Below are 25282 nucleotides of genomic sequence, written 5' to 3'. Positions count from 1 at the left end.
TTACATAAATAAATAAACCCTCGGTGATGTATATTCAACTCGGCTTTACCTCGTTGAATATTACATCACCTCGGGTTAATAAATCTCAATAACCAACTTTTACCTATTTCATATCTGCTTATTATCGATCGCAATCATTATCAGACTTTTCATTAATGTAGATTTTGCTGAAGTTTATTTTGTCATAGGTTTATGAAAAATATTTTCCGCACTAAATCCATCTCAAATAAGTGATAGCTGAACTTTTTCTGAGAAGATGCTTTTGTTCCAAGTTGCAGTTGAAGATAATGACCGTTTGTGAAAAATTGTAGAACAGTACGAAAATGTGATAAAATCGTCATTAATCGTTATTACTAATCAATTAAAATCAAATACAAAGAGAAATTTGACAAACAAATTTTATCATTTTTTTAAAACAAGGAGCGATAAGGTTAGGTAGTCAAAGCATTGATATCAAAGCCCCGAAGGGGCTAGATCCGAAGCCACTTACTTCCCATCCATAACACGTGACCTGTGTGTTTAGCAAATAAAATTTCTAAATGCAGGGCAAACTTAAGGCTTCACTTTTTCTCTAGCCCCTTCTCTAGCCCTTCTCTAGGGCTTCAAACTCAATGGTTACAAAGTTCTATGCAGTTCTTTGATAGTCGAGCCGGCCTACCGTGGACCCCGTGAAAACGGTTGAAAGCTTGTCTAAAAGTCCTAGATTACTTGGCTATCTTACCTGCTCATCATTGAGAGTTTTCAAGGCAGTCGATGATTGACGTAATTTGAAGATCACATATTCTTTCCAATGTTTAAGCTGGGTGACTGGATTATTTTCATCGATGTGTAAGTGCGCAAGTTGAGGTAGAATGTCCAAATGGTTGAGTTCGTTTAACGACACTATATTTGTGGCCTCGAAACGAAGGCTCTGCAAAAGATAAATTGTATAATATTTAATCGACCGCCGTAGGCGGATTTTTTCACATTGCTCTTCTAATCTCGTTTTGGTTGGGCTCACTACTTTGACGGCCATTATTCTATGATTTCGCTTGGCTCGATCAATTTAGTAGATAGTACTCACCGTACACATTTTTCGTTTGAAAATGAATAATGGAGTCTTATTTTCAAAATGGTAGCGTTGCTACGATCAATTTTTTGCCGGCCGTTGTTTCAGTGTGATTTCCACACTGTGACCTAGTTGGATAGAACCACTGACTTTATGTATAAACCCTGGACCAATCTATATATCCACCATCTTTGATCTGGGATTTAAAAAAAAATTGTACCGTCCTAACGCATTACTCGATGTAGGTCAATTTGTAATTCGATAAAATTGTCCGATTAAAAGTTGATCAACCAACCAAAGAGTAGGGCTACCATTAGGGTACCTACATCTACATTCTATAATTGGTTTTGAAAAAGTTTGAAATTTCCATAAAAATTGGACCCTAGGGTTGTAGCCTAGGTTTTCAATAAATAGGTCCAGCAATAAGGTAAGTCCTTCTGATATCAATCCATAGGTATATTAGGCATGTGTGGCTCGAATTCGGTGCTTTTTTCCAAATTTGCATGAATATGTATGTATAAACTTTAATTATACATTAAGGGAAAATATTTTGGCGGATTTGGTTAAAATCCGCCAAATTAAGTTACCGCCTAATTTAATTTTTTTCGTCATCCGCCAAATTAAATTCCCGCCAAATTTAAGTTGCTCAATTTATTCCTCTCAAATGTGCGCTATTTCAGGCTTTAAAACAGGGTTTTTTTATGTCGTTTTTTGGACAAAATTGTCCTTCGTCCGCCAAATCAAATTCCGGCCAAAATTGCTTCCTTTAATGTATGTTCTTTGAACATTACCTGTAAGCCAAGAAATTTGTCCTTCACAATCTTCAATTTCGGTATAATATCTTTGAACTGAATAAATTTGAAACTGATAGCCTCAATACTACTGTTGTTCTTCTCTCCCCAGTTCTTATCCAAAGCATCCAACGATCTTGGTCCATATAAGTTTAGAACGTTGTTGTCAAGTTCTGCTAAATGACACGAATTGTATTCTTTCATCTCCGGTGAGCTTCTATAACAATGAGAGAAATTGAATTTCGAGAAACCTTTGTCAAAGTTTAACTAACGACAGTGTGTCAGAAAAAGCTTCAGAATTCTTCACAATCTACATGGAGTACTTATGACTACCGGTCTGCTCATGTAAAGAATAATACATGATTCTGTTTAGTCTTTCTCGGGACACGTTGCGTTTTCGACAAAATACTGATTTTGATTTTAATCTTCCACAAATTTTGATTCTGTAATAATATTTTCAAAATAATCAGGCCCAAGTAAAAGCAAAGCGTCAAATAACAGACCCCACGTATGGTCTAATCTTTAAGCCCCCGTCGGTTAGCAAATGTACTAACCCCCAGAATGCTCGAGTGCTTGTTATACCATGTACGTACGTGTCACTTCTCGATGAATTCTTCAAATCGCTTGAATCTTTGGCATTTGATCTTCTCCTGTTTAGAAGTAACATGTTAAATAACTGTGGTCAAAAGTGAGGTTTTCCGTTTGACACAAATAAGCGCATTTTCATGAAATATTGGTGAATTATGCAGAATTCAGAGACGGAAAAGTCTCTTTATATACTTCACTAAGACGGAAACCCGCCTATGATATACCCCCTTCTCATTCTCACAGACCCGGTAGGATTTTTTCAGCTAGCGGGCCGGATTAAAATAACGGACTGAAACTTGATGGGGATTGATATTCCCATATTTTTTATGGCTGGGGATTTCAAATTCTTTTGTTTCCAGGATTCAGTGGGGATGGGGAAAATAGCATAATATTTTGAAGTGAGGATTGATTTATTTGATTATTTTCAGTGGGGACAAAAACTGGGGGATAATTTTCCACCGGGGACGATATTTTGGCCAATTTTTCCAGCGGAAAGTGGTTCAAGTGGGTCTGTGACCTTGGAATAACTTTTAACATTACTATAGTAATAATATTTCAAAAGTTTGATAACCTAATTCGTGTCTGCATTTTGCATTATTCAGGAGTAAAATTGACGTAACGACAAACGACAAATATATATTTTATATCAGACTGTATTTAGATTGGGATACTTTCTTTACCAATACTTTTCAATGCAGTGTACAAGATCTACCTTCCTATGTTGAACTGTTTATCCCATTGTCTCTGAGCATTTGAAATAGCCAACCGTCGTTTTTCCTGACAGAGAAAAAATGAATGAATATTTACTATAAAAACGTAAGAAAAGAAGATATCCAGTTCAAATTAAACAATTCCAAAATGATCTTATATCAAGATACACCAAAAAAAAAATTCAGCAACATTTAGCAAAAAAGACACTAAATCAGTAACGGGCCTATAGCTTCAATAGAACCAAATCTAAAGGCCCAAAACTGAACAAAAAATGTTTAAAATAGACTAAAAGAGTATATCAGTTCGGGAAATTGCATAGATCCGCAACGTTGCAAAATTTCGCATTTTTTGCGTTGTCATATTCCGCAGCGCTGTGAAATTCTGCAGCTTTATCGCTGCATAATTTCGCAGCCCTAGCCTATGGACCAAAACTGGCATCGCAGGGCCTGGAACGGGGTCTCAAAATAATGGGCATCTTGAATAACAACCCAAAAGGAAACTTTTCATCCTTTTCACCCTAGCATTTTAATTTAATATCAACCAACGATGTAAAAATAATAGATAACCAACTACCTCTAGAAGGCACTTCTCGCAAGAGAACAACCATTGTTTTCCTATTGAAACGAGCACTCTATTAAAAAGCTCTGTGTGCAGTGCGTGTTATGCTTTTAGCTAGATTTTGACACACTTTTAGACATCCACTGAATTGATAGAAAATTTGAATTGTTATTTACTGCAAATTTTGGAATTTTTTTCAAAAGATAAAGGTACCAATCTTTAGACAAATTGACTACGGATCGGCCTGATACCACTTAATCTTCATCTGGATAAATAAACGCTCATAAAATGCTGTTATCTGAAAAATATATGTATGATTTGAAATGCGATATCTCACGTATGAAAAGTGCATGAAGGTTGCACGATACAAAATAAACAGATGAATGTTTATAGAACAATAATATCTAATTAAAAAATTCCTTCTGTGAGGCTGCCTATAGGAAAATACACTTTTTCTAACCCAAATTTTTGAAAAATATACATCACGTGATCAATTCTGTCCAATAGAAGGTTGCAAATGAAGCAAGTTTTTATTTAATTGCACTTTTTACGATGCAAAATGTCATTAATATTTTTACAACCGTAACACGGATGTTTTTTGAGAATCAAGGCAAGTTGGTTATCTATTATTTTTACATCGTTGTATCAACTTAGGCCAAAAACAAACTCGGCGACATTTAAAGCACAATACGCCAAACCTGTAACTGGCCTATAGCTTCAACAAAACCAAGTGTGAAGACCCAAGGCTGAACTCAAAACGTTAAAAGAACCTAAAATGGAAGATTCAGTTCAAAATGGGCAACTCCAAAATGATCTTATATCAAAGTAGGCCAGAAATAAATCTGGCGACATTTAAGGAAAAATACGTCAAATCTATAACTAGCCTATAGATTCAATTTTAACCAAATGCAAACGCCAAAAAATCAACTAAACATGTTGAGTATAGATTGATTTTGAAAATTAAGTTCAAAATAAACAATTCCAAATTGATCTAATATCAAATTAGGCCAAAAACGAACTCGGCGACATTTAACACAAAATAAGCCAAATCTGTAACTGGTCTTTAGCTTCAACAAAACCAAGTGTGAAGACCCAAATCTTTACTCAAAAATGTTAAAAGAACCTAAAATGGAAGATTCAATTCAAAATATGCAACTCCAAAATGATCTTATATCAAAGTAGGCCAAAAACGAACTCAGCCACATTCAAGACAAAATACGCCAACTCTGTAGCTGGGCTATAGCTTCAATTTAATTAAATGCAAACGCCCAAAAATCAACTAAACATGTTAAGTATAGATTGATTTTGAAGATTAAGTTCAAAATAAACAATTCCAAATTGATCTAATATCAAATTAGGCCAAAAACCAAATTAGGCGACATTTAAGTAACTGTCGAACGTGCTAACCGCACTGGCTCAACTTCAGTATCTTTGAAATCATTCGTAGGCCCAATTGTAAACTTAATGGCTTAAGAAAAATTATAGCATTTTGGTTTTTAGCCTCGTTTAGGCTAAAAACTCGTCCCAGGCCCCAAAAATGATAATTTTCTAAAAATAAAAAAACCATTCCAAAATATTTTCCCAAGGAACAAGGGTGCCAGATTTCAGCCAAATCCGACAATTTTTGATTGTTTTTTTTCAAACTAAAAATTATAAATCTTTACAAATATACTCGTAGGCCCAATTGTAAACATAAACAGAAAATTTTTTATATAAGATAGCTTTTCTCTAAGTAGACCCTAAAATGGAAATTTTCTAAAGTATTTATAGTTCCAGCCAAATTCGAGCAATTCCGATTCTAGCCTCATTTTGACAACAAAGCTAGTTACCGAACCTCGAAAAGAATGTTTTTATAAAAAGAGTAAAATACCTTCAAATATCTACACAAGCAACAAGTATGCAAAATTTTAACAAAAAATTTAACATGTAAGGTAAAGCAAATATAACTAAGTATGTTTTATTTATATCACAGCTTTATAGTTATACAAACAGTGTCCCGCAAAAATACCATTTTCACATACTTTGTGTTTGATGAATAATGTCACACAGTAAAAAACAGACAAAAACATAATAACAAGGCAGCTTTTGAGAATTTCGTACCGCTTTTGAGTCCCTTTACCTTTTTGGACACTCTGTATATTTATTGGGAAATAAAATTTAAAGTTTTATGTATCAGAATTATAAATCTTTACAAATATCTCTGTCTCTAAAATTATTCATCATATCCATACAATCCGAGTTAATGGGTTTTGAAAGAATCGAGGAGTCAAATGGCCTGAGTATTGTCAAATCCTTCAATGATCGGATTCTACTCAGAGGAACATAAACAAAACTAAGATCAATATTTTTCATTCCTTTAGGTGGAACCAAATCAACCACGACAGAATCAAGAGTTTGTCCTTGACTTTTATGCGCAGTGCAACTGTATGCAGGGACAAGGGGGAAATGTTTACGCTGTATACTTAAACTCTTTCCCCTTTTCAGTGATAGAAAAAGAAACATCTTTTGCAAATACAGGTACATGTTTTGGTGCTAATCCATCCAGTGGATTCATGATAATGTCATCAAACTCGACAACGACGTAATCGGGGCTAGATTCTAAAAAATGGATTCCGTGATGCCCTTTCTCTAAATCTGGTTTTAACGGTATCGATTTAATGACGCCAGTTGTTCCATTTGTCAGACCCAGTTCTGTTGAAATGTTCTTCGTTAACATAACAGGCATGTCAATGAAGAGAGGCAATTGGAACGGTAGACCACCAGTTCTCGTGCTGGGAAGCGATTTCAATGTTGCGTTTTCTTCTAGTGGCACTTTTTTTATCTTGTCTGTTGCTTTGGAAATGAAAATGTTGCACGTTTGAGAGTGGTGGTTGACAAATAGGTTATTGATCTCTTGAACAAGTTCATTTCCAGGAACGATGATAGGGTTTTTAGAGGATAACAGCTCTGTATTGTTGCCGACTATTCTTGATGATAAGATGGAGTAGTCATCCACTGTACTTTTACCTGAAACAATAATATCGACGGAAAAGCAAAATGTTGCGACTTTTTTTCTTAATGGGGAAAATTATAAAAATTAAGAAGCGAACGAACAAGACATATGTACACAACAAATACATTAAACATTTCCCCTTTTACATAGGAAAACAGCGTGAATTATACCTTTAACAGAGTATCATACAGTTTCTAAAACAAATCGTAAAAAACAAACTGTATCGAAAAGTTCCTTACATCTATTTGCAGAACCTTTATCAAAATTTAAGTAAAACACTTTTCTTATAGCTAATGAGAAGAAACTTTACCTTCTCTTATTCGGTTCAATATGTCCCGGTATTTTTGGTCAGTGACTCTCATTTGCTCATCAAGTAAAACTATGTGGGTGACTTGCTTCCAGATTGACCTTCCGAGCTGTTTCTTGATTTCTGATTCCCTTGTTGATGATCTCAAATTCTCTTTGTTGTATGCCCAATACAAAGGCGTATCAAACACTGGCGGGAATTGGATAAAATCTCCCAAATATATTAATGTCTATTCCGCCAAAAGGAACGCTAGGATCTCCGTGTGTCGCCCGAGTTGCATTACTACTTAGCTTTGCTAGCAATGCACATCCAACCATTGAAACTTCGTCTAAAATGATTGTCTGAACACCAGCCCATTTCTTTTCCAGAAAACTGATGCTACAATTGCTGGTTCCAGCCAAACTTGTAATCGTGCAGCCACCAATGTGTTTAGCTGCAGTACCAGTGAAAGCACATAGTCTAAGTTGATACTTGATGTTTAATTCTTCGTGAAAGGCGACGATAGCTTTTATCATTTGGCTTTTTCCCGTTCCTCCTTGACCTCCAATATAAGCCATTAGATGGTTCACTTCCTCCTTCTTATGTCGTTTGATAACATTTTGAACTGCTAATTCATATGCCACCTTTTGCTTTCGATTTAATGAAAATCTTGTGGCAATGTTGGCGCCTAAGGTGTCTATGTCTACCTCGTCCACCAATTCAGTAGTGCAATACATCTCATCATATTCAGAAGTATGTGCAGGGCGGAGAATAGCTTCATTTTCCCCAGCATTTGTGTTTGCAGAAAACGTCTGTTCGATTGCATCATTGGATTGCATCATGCTTTGCAAAATTTGGTCACTTTGTGATTGAATGTCGACTCGCCATTTGCGCTGTTGATAAGTTGTAGTAGGCGCGGACTGACTAATACTAGATGATGAATAAGAACTCATTCCATTATTTGATTGTTGACTTTGCTGAGACATTTCTAGACATCCGCTGGATTTTATGATGTCCAAAGCTTGAGAGGTTAAGGTATCAACGTCGTTTTCTTGTAATTGAGTGTTGTTAGCATTATTGTTAAGATCTTCAAGAACAAAATCGATTTCATCGTCTTCCTGGCCTGTTTGATCTGTACCCAACTGTTCATTGTCATCATTTGATTCTGCGTCACGAGCATTATCCTTTTCTTTGAGACCAACATGCATTTCTTGGATGTTTTTTATATGGAGACCATTTGTTTCAAAATCAGTGTTTTCATACGTATCATCCCAGCTAATACCGTTAAACAAACTCGAAAAATCGTGGAAAGGCTTGAACAGAACCAACATACAAATTTGGAATTTTTCATTGTTACTGTCTTCACTTGGTGGTAAGAATGATAATGCTGGGATAAGGGGATCTGTTCTAGTGACTTGAACGTGAGTCTCTGACTGAGGGTGGGATTCCTTAAACAGATATCTCGGCTGAGGCTTGCGTCCCACCTTTCTTGTTTTAACTCCTGAGTTACTTTGTGAGAGCTTCTTCCTTTCCTCACTAGTTAGATTTGTTTTGTAGATAGTTGCACAGTATTCATATAGTGACATGTGGAATAATTGCTCCCCCCTATTTATATAGTCAGTCATCTGGTTTACAAGTACTAAGCCATTGTTTCCGTTTAAAATTGAATATCCTGTGGTTTGGTCAACATCTTCGTCAATTTCATCGTCGCTGGAATCATTTTCATTCAACAAATCATCATATTTTCTTATTTCGTCATTGATCCAAGCTAATGCTGTGTGCAGGTTTAATTTGACGAAGGTATGAGAGGTCTTTTTGTCAGAATGACCAAGTAAAAAATGTGAAACATGAGAGCCAGAAACTTCTACTTCAGTGGTTATCCTATTTAGGCATTTGGTTATCAATTTCGATCTTTGTAAAATGTTTGACTCCGGGCTTGAAGATTCGACTACTTTCTTTGACGCAGCAATGAGAGGCAACATTTGGTGCGTTGACAACTGTGATTTGGTGGCATAGTCAGTCATGTAGAAAACACAAGCCTTTCCGTCTTTGCCGCTTGGGATGAACTTGATGTCATGATTACTTCTAACTGAAGTCATGATGATTGGGTTGAAGTTATTGATGGAAGCATTCGTTCTCTTCATCTTGATTTCTTCATCACTGATGACTGTTTCAGGATGAATTTCGCGTGGAAAACCAAATCTGCATTCACGTGTTTTCCTGTACTTATAACATGTGAATGAGTGCCGATGAGTATTCGCAACTTTTACCAGCTGATTGACATCTTTGTTTAAATTTTCCTCGAAGCTTTCAAGCGAAGGATCAATTGGTCGTTTCGAAGATATCTCAGAGACATTAACTTCTGGAACAGATTCTACGCCACCAAGATATCCTTGTTTGATTATGTCTTCTAAGTAACTAATGAGGTCGCTCTTAAATGTTTCATTGTTCAGTTCAATCTCAAGGTCAGTAATTGTTTTAAAACCATTTAACCAAACTAGCATGTGTATATGTAGAGTCCCTGTCCCCTGTTCCTCTATACAACCATAGAAAGCAGATGGATGTCCAAATATTCCTCCATCAGGTTGTTTGTATCCAAGAAGATATGATGTAAACGAGTCTATAACAAGGTTGAAAAATTTTGCAGCAGCCACAGGATCACTGGCTACTATCTTTGCTCTTTCAACAGCTGACGGTATATCTGCAAGAGATATTCTAGTCAAGTCTATTTCATATCCAGCCAAACGAAGAAAAATCGGAGAATGAACAACAGCTGGGCTGATCGTTATCCATAAAGGTGGCATACCAAATTTAATCATCAGTCCAAAAATCTCCTTCCGATAACGTGAAGATCTTTTTAAGCATGTCTCTTGAAGGCGCACCACTCCCAATGAAAACAACTTTTAAATGATCTACCAAGATTCCCATGTTAGCAGGTAATCTTTCGGCAACTTTGGCAATATTTTGAGGAAAAGTGATGGTATTTCCCCTCAGGGCACTTTGAGCAGTCCCTGGTCCAGCAAAAGATCGTAAAGTAGTGACATACATCTTTGGGCGATAAACTGATATCAAAAGTTTTTCGGGTAATGTCATGCCTGATAAAACTGAGGGTGTGCATCCAATTTGGAAGTTGTTAGCAATACTCATAGGTGGTAGTTTATTATTTCGTAAATGGCGCACGCAGGTGTTACAGCAAATAATTGTTTGGTCATCATTTACCCCACCACTTGAGAGAATCAAACCGCTATGTTCATATTCAGGTAAAATATCCTCATCTGATTCTTCTTGAGAAATCAATTCCCTCCCAGGCAAATCTGCAATGTCGAAGCTTTCAGCACCATTAACTAGTTCAGCACACACAGCACATTCAACAGATCTCAAAGATTCATTGGATGTTGCTTGGATGAATTTCGAGAGACAGCTCTTCTTATATTCTTCTGAAATTTTAGGGGGAAAAGTTGCTTCCACCGTGTTTTCTTTTTCCTTAGATCTTGATTGGACTTTATTTCTTGCATCTTTCTGTTGTCGTGTTTTCTTCTGTTCCATTGTTTCCTTCTCTCTGCTTCGGACTGTTGTTGTTGCATTTTTCTGTTTGTCGCGTTTTCTTCTGTTGTTCCATTGTTTTCCTTCTCTCTCTGCTTCGGACTGTTGTTGTTGCATTTTTCTGTTGTCGCGTTTTCTTCTGTTCCATTGTTTCCTTCTCTCTGCTTCGGACTGTTGTTGTTGCATTTTTCTGTTGTCGCGTTTTCTTCTGTTCCATTGTTTCCTTCTCTCTGCTTCGGACTTTTGTTGTTGCATCTTTCTGTTGTCGCGTTTTCTTCTGTTCCATTGTTTCCTTCTCTCTGCTTCGGACTGTTGTTGCTTTTTTTCTGTTGTCGCGTTTTCTTCTGTTCCATTGTTTCCTTCTCTCTGCTTCGGACTTTATTTCTTGCATCTTTCTGTTGTCGCGTTTTCTTCTGTTCCATTGTTTCCTTCTCTCTGCTTCGGACTGTTTTTGTTGCATTTTTCTGTTGTCGCGTTTTCTTCTGTTCCATTGTTTCCTTCTCTCTGCTTCGGACTTTATTTCTCACATCTTTCTGTTGTCGTGTTTTCTTCTGTTCCATTGTTTCCTTCTCTCTGCTTCGGGCTTTTGTTGCTGCATTTTTCTGTTGTCGTGTTTTCTTCTGTTCCATTGTTTCCTTCTCTCTGCTTCGGGCTGTTGTTATTCTTGTTGCTGTCGTTTTTGTATCTTTTTCGAGATTTTTAGACGTCTTCAGCATCTGGTCAGAAAAGTATGATGTCAAATTTTTTGCCATTAATTGGTCGATGGAACAGCTTTCTTCTATCAATTGTTGGACGCAATTTCCAGTATCTGATTGCAAATAATTCGTATTAGTAGGTGGCGTTGGGTGTTCTGCAATAAGTTCAGTTTTTTGATATACAAGCACGTAAGGTGTATGGGTACCATTAGAGGTAGAGTGAAGCTCGTGAAGTGGCGTAATAATTTGATCATTCGCAAGAAACCACCTTCCATTTCGTTTCACAGAAGCTGTATAATGCCCACTATGCATGCTTTGTCCACTGTGCCAGATTATACATTTCAAATTGAAGTTTTCAAACTGAACAATTTCTTCTTCGATTGTGATATTGGGAAATATCTTCCTGCTCTGACCATACATGTTACTCTTGAATAGCTTTAATTGTATTATGATTGATTCAGCAGAATTAGTGAGAAGAGAAGCCTTTGTGCAGTGCCCACGCTTGCCACATCCACCATTAGCATACTCACAACGGTAATCTTCTTGCGGAAGACCATATGGATTAAAGTATTCATTCAAAAGTTCTTGTATAGTATGCGGTTGTTCAGTGTCCCTCGGGATTAGATTTAAAATCTTATTTGTCTCTCTTTATCAATTCTTTTATTGCAACCAGTATCACCACCACCGGGCAAACTTTCACACACAATGGACTCATTGACTGTAAAATCAAACATACTGCTGTCTGGAAAACATAAATCGAGAAGATATGTGAGACATTCTCCGACATCGTATTGAATTCCAAAAGTATAGTTTGGTAGGTTCAATCTCCGGACATAGTTGGATGTTCTGATGGTTGTCTTCATTTCCACCTCATTGAAAAGGTCTTTTAATGTTTTTATAACATGGTTTTCATGGCAAGAATGTTCTAAATGATCGGTAAAATCCGTTCGATGATAATAAAGCCTGCACAACAGAATTGAAGAAGCAGACATTGACTCCCTCGTTCATTAACTTTCGTGGCTGATCTCCAACAAATGGATGTAAAGTTCGTGTTATTGAGGGTTGCTGTTGCTGCTCTGGTTGCTCGTGCCTTTGAACAGTTTTACTTGAATGAACGTATGTCAATCGTTTCTTTTTCGCATCACCCAGTTCTGTTAGCTTGGTTAAGTTGGATTTCCTTTTCTTGTTTGGAGTCACCATTTCAACTATAAACCAGAAAAATGTGGAAAAAGCAAAATATAGAACAACTACTCCGAAATGAATATATAAAATCAAATAAAAATATCTGTTAACTCAGAGAATTTTGATGCCAGTTTTAAGAATGACTTTAGAAAACTTAAAAAAGAACTTCAACATGCAAAGATAAAACCTGAATTTGAGAATAAAACATGCACATGCAAGCAAAGATAAATGAGTGAAGTTATCTGCTCTTATAATCTATTGTCCTTACAATGAATATAAACCAAAATCTTTAACGGGATTCCAGCTTCTTCAATTCAAATGAGAAAACAAGCAACCAATATGTGTACATGTATATGTGTAAAGATAAAGAAGCACTAAATAGCCAATCCAAGATATGCGATGAATCTAAAATGTGAGATGAACAAGACACACTTTCAGTCTACAATTTCTAGATTATCTAGCTCGAAAACAATTTTAAAATCGAAAAATAAAACATGCACATGCAAGCAAAGATGAATGACTGGAGTTATCTGCTCTTATAATCTATTGTCCTTACAATGAATATAAACCAAAATCTTTAACGGGATTCCAGCTTCTTCGATTTCAATGGAAAACAAGCAACCAATACGTGTACATGTATATGTGTAAGTAAAGTGTGTTAGTCTATTAGAGAATTCCAAACTGCCAAGATAAAGAAGCATTGAATAGCCAATCCAAGATATGCGATGAATCTAAAATGTGAGATGAACAAGACACACTTTCAGTCTACAATTTCTAGATTATCTAGCTCGAAAACAATTTTAAAATCGAGAATAAAACATGCACATGCAAGCAAAGATAAATGACTGGAGTTATCTGCTCTTATAATCTATTGTCCTTACAATGAATATAAACCAAAATCTTTAACGGGATTCCAGCTTCTTCGATTTCAAATGAGAAAACAAGCAACCAATACGTGTACATGTATATGTGTAAGTAAAGTGTGTTAGTCTATTAGAGAATTCCAAACTGCCAAGATAAAGAAGCATTGAATAGCCAATCCAAGATATGCGATGAATCTAAAATGTGAGATGAACAAGACACACTTTCAGTCTAACAATTTCTAGATTATCTAGCTCGAAAACAATTTTAAAATCGAGAAATAAAACATGCACATGCAAGCAAAGATAAATGACTGGAGTTATCTGCTCTTATAATCTATTGTCCTTACAATGAATATAAACCAAATTCTTTAACGGGATTCCAGCTTCTTCGATTTCAAATGAGAAAACAAGCAACCAATACGTGTACATGTATATGTGTAAGTAAAGTGTGTTAGTCTATTAGAGAATTCCAAACTGCCAAGATAAAGAAGCATTGAATAGCCAATCCAAGATATGCGATGAATCTAAAATGTGAGATGAACAAGACACACTTTCAGTCTACAATTTCTAGATTATCTAGCTCGAAAACAATTTTAAAATCGAAAAATAAAACATGCACATGCAAGCAAAGATGAATGACTGGAGTTATCTGCTCTTATAATCTATTGTCCTTACAATGAATATAAACCAAAATCTTTAACGGGATTCCAGCTTCTTCGATTTCAATGGAAAACAAGCAACCAACGTGTACATGTATATGTGTAAGTAAAGTGTGTTAGTCTATTAGAGAATTCCAAACTGCCAAGATAAAGAAGCATTGAATAGCCAATCCAAGATATGCGATGAATCTAAAATGTGAGATGAACAAGACACACTTTCAGTCTACAATTTCTAGATTATCTAGCTCGAAAACAATTTTAAAATCGAGAATAAAACATGCACATGCAAGCAAAGATAAATGACTGGAGTTATCTGCTCTTATAATCTATTGTCCTTACAATGAATATAAACCAAAATCTTTAACGGGATTCCAGCTTCTTCGATTTCAAATGAGAAAACAAGCAACCAATACGTGTACATGTATATGTGTAAGTAAAGTGTGTTAGTCTATTAGAGAATTCCAAACTGCCAAGATAAAGAAGCATTGAATAGCCAATCCAAGATATGCGATGAATCTAAAATGTGAGATGAACAAGACACACTTTCAGTCTACAATTTCTAGATTATCTAGCTCTCGAAAACAATTTTAAAATCGAGAATAAAACATGCACATGCAAGCAAGATAAATGACTGGAGTTATCTGCTCTTATAATCTATTGTCCTTACAATGAATATAAACCAAATTCTTTAACGGGATTCCAGCTTCTTCGATTTCAAATGAGAAAACAAGCAACCAATACGTGTACATGTATATGTGTAAGTAAAGTGTGTTAGTCTATTAGAGAATTCCAAACTGCCAAGATAAAGAAGCATTGAATAGCCAATCCAAGATATGCGATGAATCTAAAATGTGAGATGAACAAGACACACTTTCAGTCTACAATTTCTAGATTATCTAGCTCGAAAACAATTTTAAAATCGAGAATAAAACATGCACATGCAAGCAAAGATAAATGACTGGAGTTATCTGCTCTTATAATCTATTGTCCTTACAATGAATATAAACCAAATTCTTTAACGGGATTCCAGCTTCTTCGATCAGAACATGTGTATATTTGTGTCAGTCTGTGCTCTTTGTACGTTTTTATGTATTATTTTTATAATTCAGTCTCTATTGGTCTCTATTCAATCTAATAAATAAATGAAAGAGAATTTAACAAAATGAAAGAGAATTTAACAATAGATAGAACGTCAAGTGTTTCGGTTGGAATGTGTATGTTAGTAGTATTTTCGAAGTAATTGTTCGACTAACTTGGAAAAGATATTTACTGTGATAATCGTTCACTTATATTTTTTTCAAATATATCAACTACTATAATGTGCAAAAAATATGAATAAGGCAACTATTAACAAAACATGTAAAGTCATTTAAAGACAACAAAAGAAACGGTTCAGGATCTCAAAATTCCATTTCATCCTTGAAAATGTCTGAAACGATGTCTTCTTCCTTTTTCTGTTTTTCTTCTTCACTTTTTCTAAATTGATTAATTTGAAAAATCAACTCTTTGTTTTTAGCACGAAGCTGACGATTCTCTTTCATGAGCAACTCAATGTCTTGTGAATTTTGAATCTGTCTGCATTTGATTCTTTCCATAATTGTTTGCATTTGTAAACTCTTACCATCAATTTTAGTGGGAGTTAGAAGAACTTTTTTTGGTATGGGTGATTTGGAGGGCGAAAAGAGGTTTCTTTTAGGTGGACGGGACGCTGAGGTCACTTGACTGGATTGTTGCTGTAGTTCTTGTAAAGGTGTGGTTTGGCTGTGTTGTTGTGAGGGGGTGGCTTGCTGTATTTCTTGTGAAGGGGTGACTTGATGATGTTGTTGTGAAGGGGTGGCTTGTTGTTGTTTAGTTGGAGTAGCCATTTCTCACTTAATAATGTTACTTCTATATATTATTTGTTCTATTAACTTATACTTTGTTACTGTAAATGAGATTAATAATGAATAAATTGAATACAAGTACATCTATATAGAGAAACTAAAACCGACGGTATATAGAGAAACTAAAACCGACGGTGACAATTTTTGTACATAATCAGGCTTGGCTTTTGTTTAGCAGATACAGTATGTTATATTTTCTACAAAAGAATATTTTATTATAATTATGAATTGTTTTAATTTTTCAGTATTTATTTTCTATAAAGAGAAGAAGAGATTGTAATTTTAAAGTTTATCAAGTGCGCAAAATTTCAGCCAAATCGGACCATTTTTGAAGTCTCCAGCCTGCCCCAAAGTTTTAGCCTCGTTTTGGCGAAAAACTCGTCCCCAGGCCCCAAAAATTAAAATTTTGAAAAAATGAAAAAAACACCCCCAGGGATTTGCCCAAGGATCAAGTGCGCAAAATTTCAGCCAAATCGGACCATTTTTGAAGTCTCCAGCCTGCCCCAAAGTTTTAGCCTCGTTTTGGCGAAAAACTCGTCCCCAGGCCCCAAAAATTAAAATTTTGAAAAAATGAAAAAAACACCCCCAGGGATTTGCCCAAGGATCAAGTGCGCAAAATTTCAGCCAAATCGGACCATTTTTGAAGTCTCCAGCCTGCCCCAAAGTTTTAGCCTCGTTTTGGCGAAAAACTCGTCCCCAGGCCCCAAAAATTAAAATTTTGAAAAAATGAAAAAAACACCCCCCAGGGATTTGCCCAAGGATCAAGTGTGCAAAATTTCAGCCCAATCGGACCATTTTTGAAGTCTCCAGCCTGCCCCAAAGTTTTAGCCTCGTTTTGGCGAAAAACTCGTCCCCAGGCCCCAAAAATTAAAATTTTGAAAAAATGAAAAAAACACCCCCAGGGATTTGCCCAAGGATCAAGTGTGCAAAATTTCAGCCCAATCGTACCATTTTTGAAGTCTCCAGCTTGCCCCAAAGTTTTGGTGACAGACACACAGACACACAGACACACACACACACAGACATTCTCAGATTCTAGCTCAACTGAAGTTGAGAAAAATACACAAAATCGGTAACTGGCATATAGCTTCAACAAAACCAAGTGTGAAGACCCAAAGCTGAACTCAAAACGTTAAAAACAGCCTAAAATGGAAGATTCAATTCAAAATGGGCGACTCCAAAATGATCTTATATCAAAGTAGACCAAAAACAAATCCGGCAACATTTAAGAAAAAGTGCGCCAAATCTGTAACTGTGATATAGCTTCGATTTTAACTAAATGGAAACACCCGAAAATCACTTAAACATGTTGAGTATAGATTGAATTTGAACATTTAGTTCAAAATAAACAATTCCAAAATGATCTAATGTCAACTTAGGCAAAAAACGAACTTGGCGACATTTAACGCAAAATACGCCAAATCTGCAACTGGTCTTTAGCTTCAACAGAACCAAGTGTGAAGACCCAAAGCTAAACTCAAAACGTTAAAAATAGCCTAAAATGGAACATTCAATTCAAAATGAGCAACTCCAAAATGATCTTTATATCAAAGTAGGCAAAAATCGAATTCAGCGACGTTTAGGGCAAAATACGCCAAATCTGTAACTGGCCTATGGCTTCAATTTAACTAAATACAAACGCCCGAAATTTAAATTCAAATTGATGATTAAGTTCAAAATAAACAACTTCAAAATGATCTTATATCAAAGTACGCCAAAAAAAAATCCGGCAATATTTAAGGAAAAGTACGCCAAATCTGTAACTGGCATATAGCTTCAACAGAACCAAGTGTGAAGACCCAAAGCTAAACTTAAAATGTTAAAAATTAGAATAAAATGTAAGATTCAATTCAAAATGGGCAACTCCAAAGTTATCTTATATCAAAGTAGGCTAAAAACGAATCCGGCGACATTTAAGGCAAAATACACAAAATCTGTAACTGGCCTAAAAGGTTTCAATCTAACTAAATGAAAACGCCCGAAAATTAACTAAACATGTGGAATATGGAATGAAATTGAAGAATAAGTTCAAAATAAACAACTCCAAAACGATCTTATATCAAAGTAGGCCAAAAACAAATCCAGCGACACATTTAAGGAATAATACGCCAAATCTGTACCTGGCCTATAGTTTCAATTTAACTAAATGTAAACGCCCGAAAATTAACTAAACATGTGGAATATGGAATGAAATTGAAGAATAAGTTCAAAATAAACAACTCCAAAACGATCTTATATCAAAGTAGGACAAAAATGAATCCGGCGACATTCAAGGAAAAGTACGTCAAATCTGTAACTGGGATATAGTTTCAATTCTGACTAAATGCAAACGCCAGAAAATCAACTAAACATGTTCAGTATAGATTGATTTTGAAAATTAAGTTCAAAATAAACAATACTAAATTGATCTAATATCAACTTAGGCCAAAAACGAACTCGGCGACATTTAACTCAAAATACGCCAAATCTGTAACTGATCTATTGCAGAGGGAGAAAATTTTAAAAATAGCCTATAATGGAGGATTCAATTCAAAATGGTCAACTCCAAAATGATCTTATATCAAAGTAGGCCAAAAATGAATCCGGCGACATTCAAGGAAAAGTACGCTAAATCTGTAGCTGGGATATAGCTTCAATTTTAACTAAACGCAAACGCCCGAAAATCAACTACACATGTTGAGTATAGATTGATTTTGAAGATTAAGTTCAAAATAAACAATGCCAAAATGATCTAATATCAAGTTAGGTCAAAAATAAATTCAGCGACATTGAAGGCAAAATACGCTAAATCTGTAACTGGTCTGTAGCCTTAATAGAACCAAATGTGAAGACCTGAAGCTCAACTAGAAATTTTAAAAATAGACGAAAAAGGACAATTTAATTCAAAACAGTTAACTCCAAAATGATCTATTATCACAGTAAGTCAAAAATGAATGAATGCTTATTAGAATTAGAAAATTTTCCTACCCCCTGCTTATTCGGACCCCCTGTCTATCCGGGAGACAAGAGTACTAACTTCATGTAAGAAAAACCAAACATTTGGAGACAAGATAGTATCGATAATAGTAAAACATTAATGATAGCGTTATACTTTAGAACATACTAATACTAATTTTTGACATACACTACTTATAGTCGTGTTTTGAAACAGGACATTTTTACGGAAGACCTTGTATATTATAAGAAAAGACAGCAAGTTTTATTTCATTTTACAAACTGAAAAATAAAATGAAACTTGTTGTCTTTTCTTATAACTTTATAGGGCTACATACACTACACAATATATTGTCAGGCAATATATTGATGATATATTGCTGAATGTCGACAATATATTGAAAAGGTGTCCGCAATATATTGTCAGCTCGATTTGCAATATTCCAACAATAAAGGGGGATTGTTTACAGAAAGAAAATTCCTTTTTATAATAGAGTACCAGTTGTTTACTTCGTACATTACGGTCCGCAAACCATATTGTCGAATATTGTTCGTCAATATATTGTGTAGTCTAAGTAGCCCTTATGGAAAAGACAACAAGTGTTATTTCATTTTGCATACTGTGCTGAAAAATAAAATGAAACTTGTTCTCTCTTATTATAACTTTATGGAATGGCTGATTTAAACTTACCCTGTATATCATTTAAAGCTTGGTGGTTGAGACTGAATCATAAAACTTTCCACGACAAAGACTATGTAAGTACCTTGATAGATGAAAGGCGTTCCGATTCTTTTCGTTTTTCTTCTTCTTTACGAGCAAGCACCTGTGCGATACGCTTTTCCTCTTCCTAAACGAGAACAAAGCGACGTTGTAAATTATCGGATATTCCTATGGCGGATTTGCAGCCGCCCACGCTAAAGCTCTAAAGGAGCAGGCCAATTTTCCATCGGAGAGGATTGATAGCCGGCCTTTGATGTTTCGCATCACCTGTCGGATTCAACTACCCGTGCGGATAAAGCTAAAAATATTTCGGCTGGACTCGCCAATCCACGAAAACGAGGTATGGGTTACCAGACCTCCTGCTGCAAAATACTTGACGTCTTGCAAAATTTCTTAATCTAAACCTTCCAGATGTTGAAAGTTTTTCCGACCTTCAATGCATTAGCGTGTAGGATGAAAGAGCTAAGAGGGGTCGATATGAGTATTAGACATTTTTTATAAGCACTTCAATTTTCGGGGCAGGTCTGAGGCTACTTAGCAATCTAGCTTATTTTCTGAAGAAAATTGGCTTTGACTACCTCTGGTATTATACCATATGCTTTAGGTCAAGGGCTATCGCTTGCCATGATTAAGATTATCTAAAAAGCTTCTACGTAAATTGAAAGTGAAAGATTTCGGCTAATTTGAGGCCTGCTCACGCCTTAGAAATCTTGTTGGTTATGAAAAATGGGCCATTTCATTTTATATCAAGGGTGGAGGAACATTTCCAGGGGGTAACCTGAGAAAAATTTCAAGAGGTCATTTTCTCATTTTTCTAAGGGAGTAAAAAGTTATTTTAAAATGTCCAGGGGTTAGAAGACTGATTTTAGTTCGTCCACCTTCACTTTAAGATATGAAAAGAATCTTTCCAAGGGTATTTTTGCAAAATTTGCTATTTTCCGGGGGGTATCCACACATTTTCAATAATGATTGTTTTGACTTGAAAACGTTCGTCTACCCCCTTTTGGAACAAAATAATGTGTACTAAAAGAAAAGGTTGTATCGTGTACTTCTGAAGAGAAACTGATAATTTACGAATAGGACAAAACTGTGATTCCGAGTATACAAACACCTTATCACACGAATATTACTAGTTAAGTATTCAACAGCCTTGAGATTAACATGCAAGAAATTAACATGAAGTTTATTTGCTTTTTCAAGGACACCACGGCTGGTTTTAATTAAGGGGTTTTTTTTTAACACGAAATTTTTCAATTCGTGTTAATAAAATGACTAGTAATATTCGTGTAATAAGGTAGTTATATACTTTTAATCAAATAAGCTAAATCTTGAATGCGAATTTTCATTTTTCAATAACTTCGCGTATGAAAAATGAAAGTTTATCACTTGTCTTCATTTCATTGTTTATCGAAGAAAATGGTCAAAGATACAATAATCAAGATCGTTAACCTCGAGTTTAAAATTATTGTATTCTTCCGATTTGTATCAATTATTCTACACTCCTTGGAATCCATTTAATGACGGCTAAAACCTTTACAAAACCATGGCAGAGGATAAAAAAAGCGATATATGATTTGGTTGAGTGTTTCTGAAATCGTTATCTGTATTGGCATAACTATTTACTCGCTAGAAAAACATTTTCATCCTACAGATTCGATGTCCTTCTTTAAACTTTTAACTGTCCTAACTTTTAACTTTATCTGGGGTTCAATACTGTTTTATCTTGGCGAGTATGACCATAGATCGTTTAGCGTATGTTTGGTTGAATGTTGAATACGATTTTAAAGGTTTTGTTTTGATTGAAAGGTCTGATGATGCTGATGTAGTAAAAAACAAGTGCGACAAGATTAGAAAAGGTTTTGAAAAAATGAAAATACATTGAATAAAAAAAACATTCCTCAAACAAAGGCACTTTTACTGATACTCTTTCGACTGTTTTTATGTTTATAATAAATAGACCGTTTTCCATCTTATAATCAAAACATTCAATTGTAAATTTGCTCGAAATCAACTTTGCTATTTTTTTGTTTACAAAAGTAATAGAATGTGAGGTCACATCTCAAAACAACTTTCGTTCTTTCACTTGTTTGCAGGATATCGTTGCGTAAAAAAGTAGCTTTAATATATCTGACTCAGCATGAAGACACTGCCTAAAAAAGTTCCTTTTATTCCCGTAGAAAACCTTTAAAATTGGCAGGGATATTTTCAGAACCGTATTTGTATCAAGCGTATTTTTTTCTATTGGGGCACTAATGGTGTTATTTTATTTCACGAAACGGACAGGCATCGCAACAATTTTTCAGCTACGCAAAGATTGTATCTTTGGCTTGTGGCCTGTGGAAATGTTAATAATACGCCTAAAACTCGATATTCGAGTAAAATACAGTTAAAATACAAGAGAACTAAGAAAAAAATATATTATCTTTTTCTTCTTTCTTTTCTTCTTTCGTACATATCCACACGTTTTACATTCAATTTTTCACAGACAGATGACACATTACGTCTCCAACCGGATCGGTCTGAAACTGAATCATTCCACGAGTGAAGGATGTCACCAGTCTTAAGTAGAGCTTTTATGTTATCTTTGTACCTCAAGCGTGGACGCCCAATCGGTCTGCTGCCTAGAACTAGTTCACCGTAAAAAAGTTGCTTAACAGTTCGATTGTTGTCCATACGGGCAACGTGACCGAGCCAACGGAGTCGATTCTGGGCTAGCATAACTTCGATATCTACCGAATCGGATCTCCTTAATATCTCCTCGTTACTGACAAAATCATCCCATTTAATATGCAGAATGTTTCGCAGATGACGTTGTTGTACAGTTCTTAATTGCTTTATTTCGTGGGAATATAAAGTCCATGTTTCACAACCTTAAAGAAGTATAGGCATTAAACATCGGTTGAAAACTGTAACTTTCGTACGTGTTGTCAAATCATGGTTGTTGAAGACTCTGTCTTTTAGTCTGCCGAATGCACAAGATGTGGCTTGGATACGTGTGATCAATTCATCTTTGAGATTCGATTCTTTAGACAATATACTTCCGAGATATTTGAAACGGTCGGTACTTTTAACTTTCGTTTCGTCAATAAAGAAGTCACACTCAGGACCTAGGCACATAACCTCAGTCTTTTTGGCGTTTATTTGCTGACCGAATCTCTTGGCAGTAAGATGGTAGCTTGTTAGTAGAGATTGCAGTCCTTCGGACGTATCACTGAACACAGCGATGTCATCGGCATATTGAGCTTCACGGATATACATGTGGAAAGTTTTCGTTTTCGCTTTTAATCTTCTAAGGTCGAAGAGGTTGCCATCCATTCGGAAACGTACGTAAATTGAATGTTCTGTGTTATCTTTGAAAGCGATCCAAAGGGCTATCGCAGCATATAAACCGTAGAGGGTAGGGGCTAATTTACAACCTTGCTTCACACCACAATCGTAGTTGAAAGGCTTCGAAAGTTCACCTTCAATGACGAGTCTCGCTTTGACATCTGAATATAGCAGCTGGATTGCTTTAAGAAGATTTGGCGGGCATCCGATTTTGAAGAGAAGTTTAAATAAAAGGGGACGATTGACAGTATCAAACGCTTTCGTGAAATCAATGAAAACGATATACAGGTTACGACATTGCTCTCTAGATTTCTCCATTAGCTGACGAACCGTGAAAATGCCGTCGATTGTGCCACATTCGCTACGATAACCGTGTTGTGAATCTGGATATACATTATTGACAAGCTTCTGTATTCTGTGTAAAACGATATCGGCAAAGATTTTCCCAACACAACTGAGTAAGGATATGCCACGATAATTTCCGCAGACACTACGATCGCCTTTCTTAAATAGAACGGTTATGTTGGGATCGATTAAATCAGAGGGCAAGTGGTCCAGAATATCGTGAATAATGAAAAAATGAAGTTTCTGACTGACTGTCCACCAAATGATATTGCTTCAGGAATAATGCCATCAGGACCTGGGCTTTTACCGAGTTTAGACCGTTTTATTGCTTCGTCAAGCTCTTTTTCGGTGATCGGTTCATCAAGTGAGTAATCGATAGGACGTTGATCGATTTCATCAAGAACTGTTTCGTCGGTTTCTGTGACGTTGTTGAGAAGTTCTGAAAAGTGTTCCACCCAGCGTTCCTTTATTTCACCTTTGGTTGTTAGCATATTCCCGTCTTTCGATTTGATAGGTTGTGAATTGCGAGATGAAGGACCGTATACATCACGAAGAGTAGCGTTAAAGTCTTTCAGATTGTTTTGCAAACGATATCTTTCAGCTTCTGACGCTTTTTGGATGAACCAATCATTTTTTATCTTTCTCACTTCTTGTTGGATCTCACGTCTGGTTCGATTTTTGTCTTTAAGAAGTGTAAGAATCTGTTGATCATTTTCATCAAACCAATCTCTGTTTTGCTTTCTTTGTATGGGAAAGGTGTTTGACGTAGCAGGGGCGTAGCAGATAGTAGAGAAGTTTTTAAGTTTTCCCAATTAATTTCAGAGTTTGCAAGATCATTATCTAGACGACGTTGAAGTTCCAAAATTCTTTCTGGCGTAATGCTGTATTTCGGTCTGGATGGAGCTTTCGTTCCTTTTCTTTTTCGAAACAAACGGAAGAAACATTTACATATAACAAGTTTATGGTCTGAGTAGCAATCAGCATCAAGATACGTTTTGGTGATTGAGATGTGGGGTCTTGTTTGAGGATCGGCAAGGACGTGATCAATCTGATGCCAATGTTTTGACCGTAAATGTTGCCAGGAGGTTTTAAATTTATTCGAAAGTTGGAAAACAGAGCCCATAACAGTGAATGAGTTTTGGGTGCAAAAATCGAGTAGCATAAGTCCGTTTGAGTTCATTTTTCCGATACCATGCTTCCCGAGGACGTTTGGCCAAAGTTGCCAATCTGATCCCACTCTTGCGTTGAAGTCACCGAGAATAAGATAAAGGTCGTCTCTGTCAGACGTAAAACATCCGTGAGAGATTGGTAAAAGAGTTCTTTCTCTTCCTGTGCGCGTTGCATAGTTGGGGCGTATACACTGACAAGTTTAAGATATTTTCCAGAATGGAGTCGAATTCTTAACACCATCAATCTATCGCTTATCGGTACTGTGGTCATTTCGAAGGAAGATAATTTGTTAGAAATAGCAAATCCAACACCGGCTTCCTTCTTAGTGCCTCCGCTCCAGTATATTGTATAATCCCTTTCGACTAGGTTTCCTTGTCCTTCTCGTCTAACTTCGCTCAGTGCACATATATCATTGTTAGCTTTAGCGAGCTCTCGTGTTATGATTGCAGTTGCTCGTTCGGGTCTGATTGAATCGGTAGTGTCGTTTGTCGTGCGTACATTCCACGCACCAAGTGTGAGGTTGAAAGGATTTCGTGTATTCATCGGTTTTCTCGGATGCAGTAGTGGTATCTCTCTCTCTACAAAGTTCTAATCATATATAAACTGTAAGGCTGTCCCAATGTATGTCGAAGCTAATTGGGACAAGAGCAACTTCCCTTGGCAGAAAACTCCATGGACACGGCGGCAAAGCAAGCTAGGACAGCCGAATGAAGATAGTCTGTTGCAATAGATGCCAGATATAGGACCGAGTTGATTCTGATATCCGCCAGGGTACCAACGAGGATGCCGAGTTGACAAGTCACATTGCTGTTGCCAATGAAGATGACGAGTTGTCAGAACATCATTGCCCGTTGGTGTCGTGACCCTGACAAGGGGAGCGTGGGTGGAGTAACGCTTGCTCAAGGCGAACACCCAGGCTAGTGGAGGGAAGGAGGCGCCACACTTCTCCATTCTAGAGCGAGACCCTAGGTCTGGCCCTAGCCACT

At 36.2% G+C, this 25282-nt stretch overlaps 1 protein-coding gene and 1 long non-coding RNA gene across 2 annotated transcripts in view; both read right to left on the bottom strand.

The window, feature by feature from the left end:
* The window catches only part of LOC136817936 (leucine-rich repeat-containing protein 49-like), a 46677-nt gene that overhangs the window by 9245 nt on the left and 12150 nt on the right, over nt 1-25282 (bottom strand). Inside the window, exons 7-11 of the mRNA XM_067074278.1 lie at nt 19498-19581; nt 3140-3204; nt 2433-2489; nt 1840-2056; nt 722-910 (exon numbers count right to left, since the gene is read on the bottom strand). Of these exons, the coding sequence (XP_066930379.1) occupies nt 722-910; nt 1840-2056; nt 2433-2489; nt 3140-3204; nt 19498-19581 (612 nt within the window). The remainder of the gene's footprint in view (nt 1-721; nt 911-1839; nt 2057-2432; nt 2490-3139; nt 3205-19497; nt 19582-25282) is intronic.
* LOC136817896 (uncharacterized) lies at nt 14262-14961 on the bottom strand. Its single transcript, XR_010848166.1, has 3 exons — nt 14911-14961; nt 14584-14760; nt 14262-14432 (listed from the first exon to the last, which is right to left on the bottom strand). It is a non-coding gene; the product is annotated as an uncharacterized lncRNA (long non-coding RNA).

This window comes from Clytia hemisphaerica, unplaced genomic scaffold (genome assembly GCF_902728285.1).
Source record: "Clytia hemisphaerica strain Z4C2 unplaced genomic scaffold, Clytia hemisphaerica genome assembly, whole genome shotgun sequence".
In the NCBI taxonomy this organism is placed as follows: domain Eukaryota; kingdom Metazoa; phylum Cnidaria; class Hydrozoa; order Leptothecata; family Clytiidae; genus Clytia; species Clytia hemisphaerica.
This window is presented reverse-complemented; position numbering and strand designations above follow the sequence as displayed.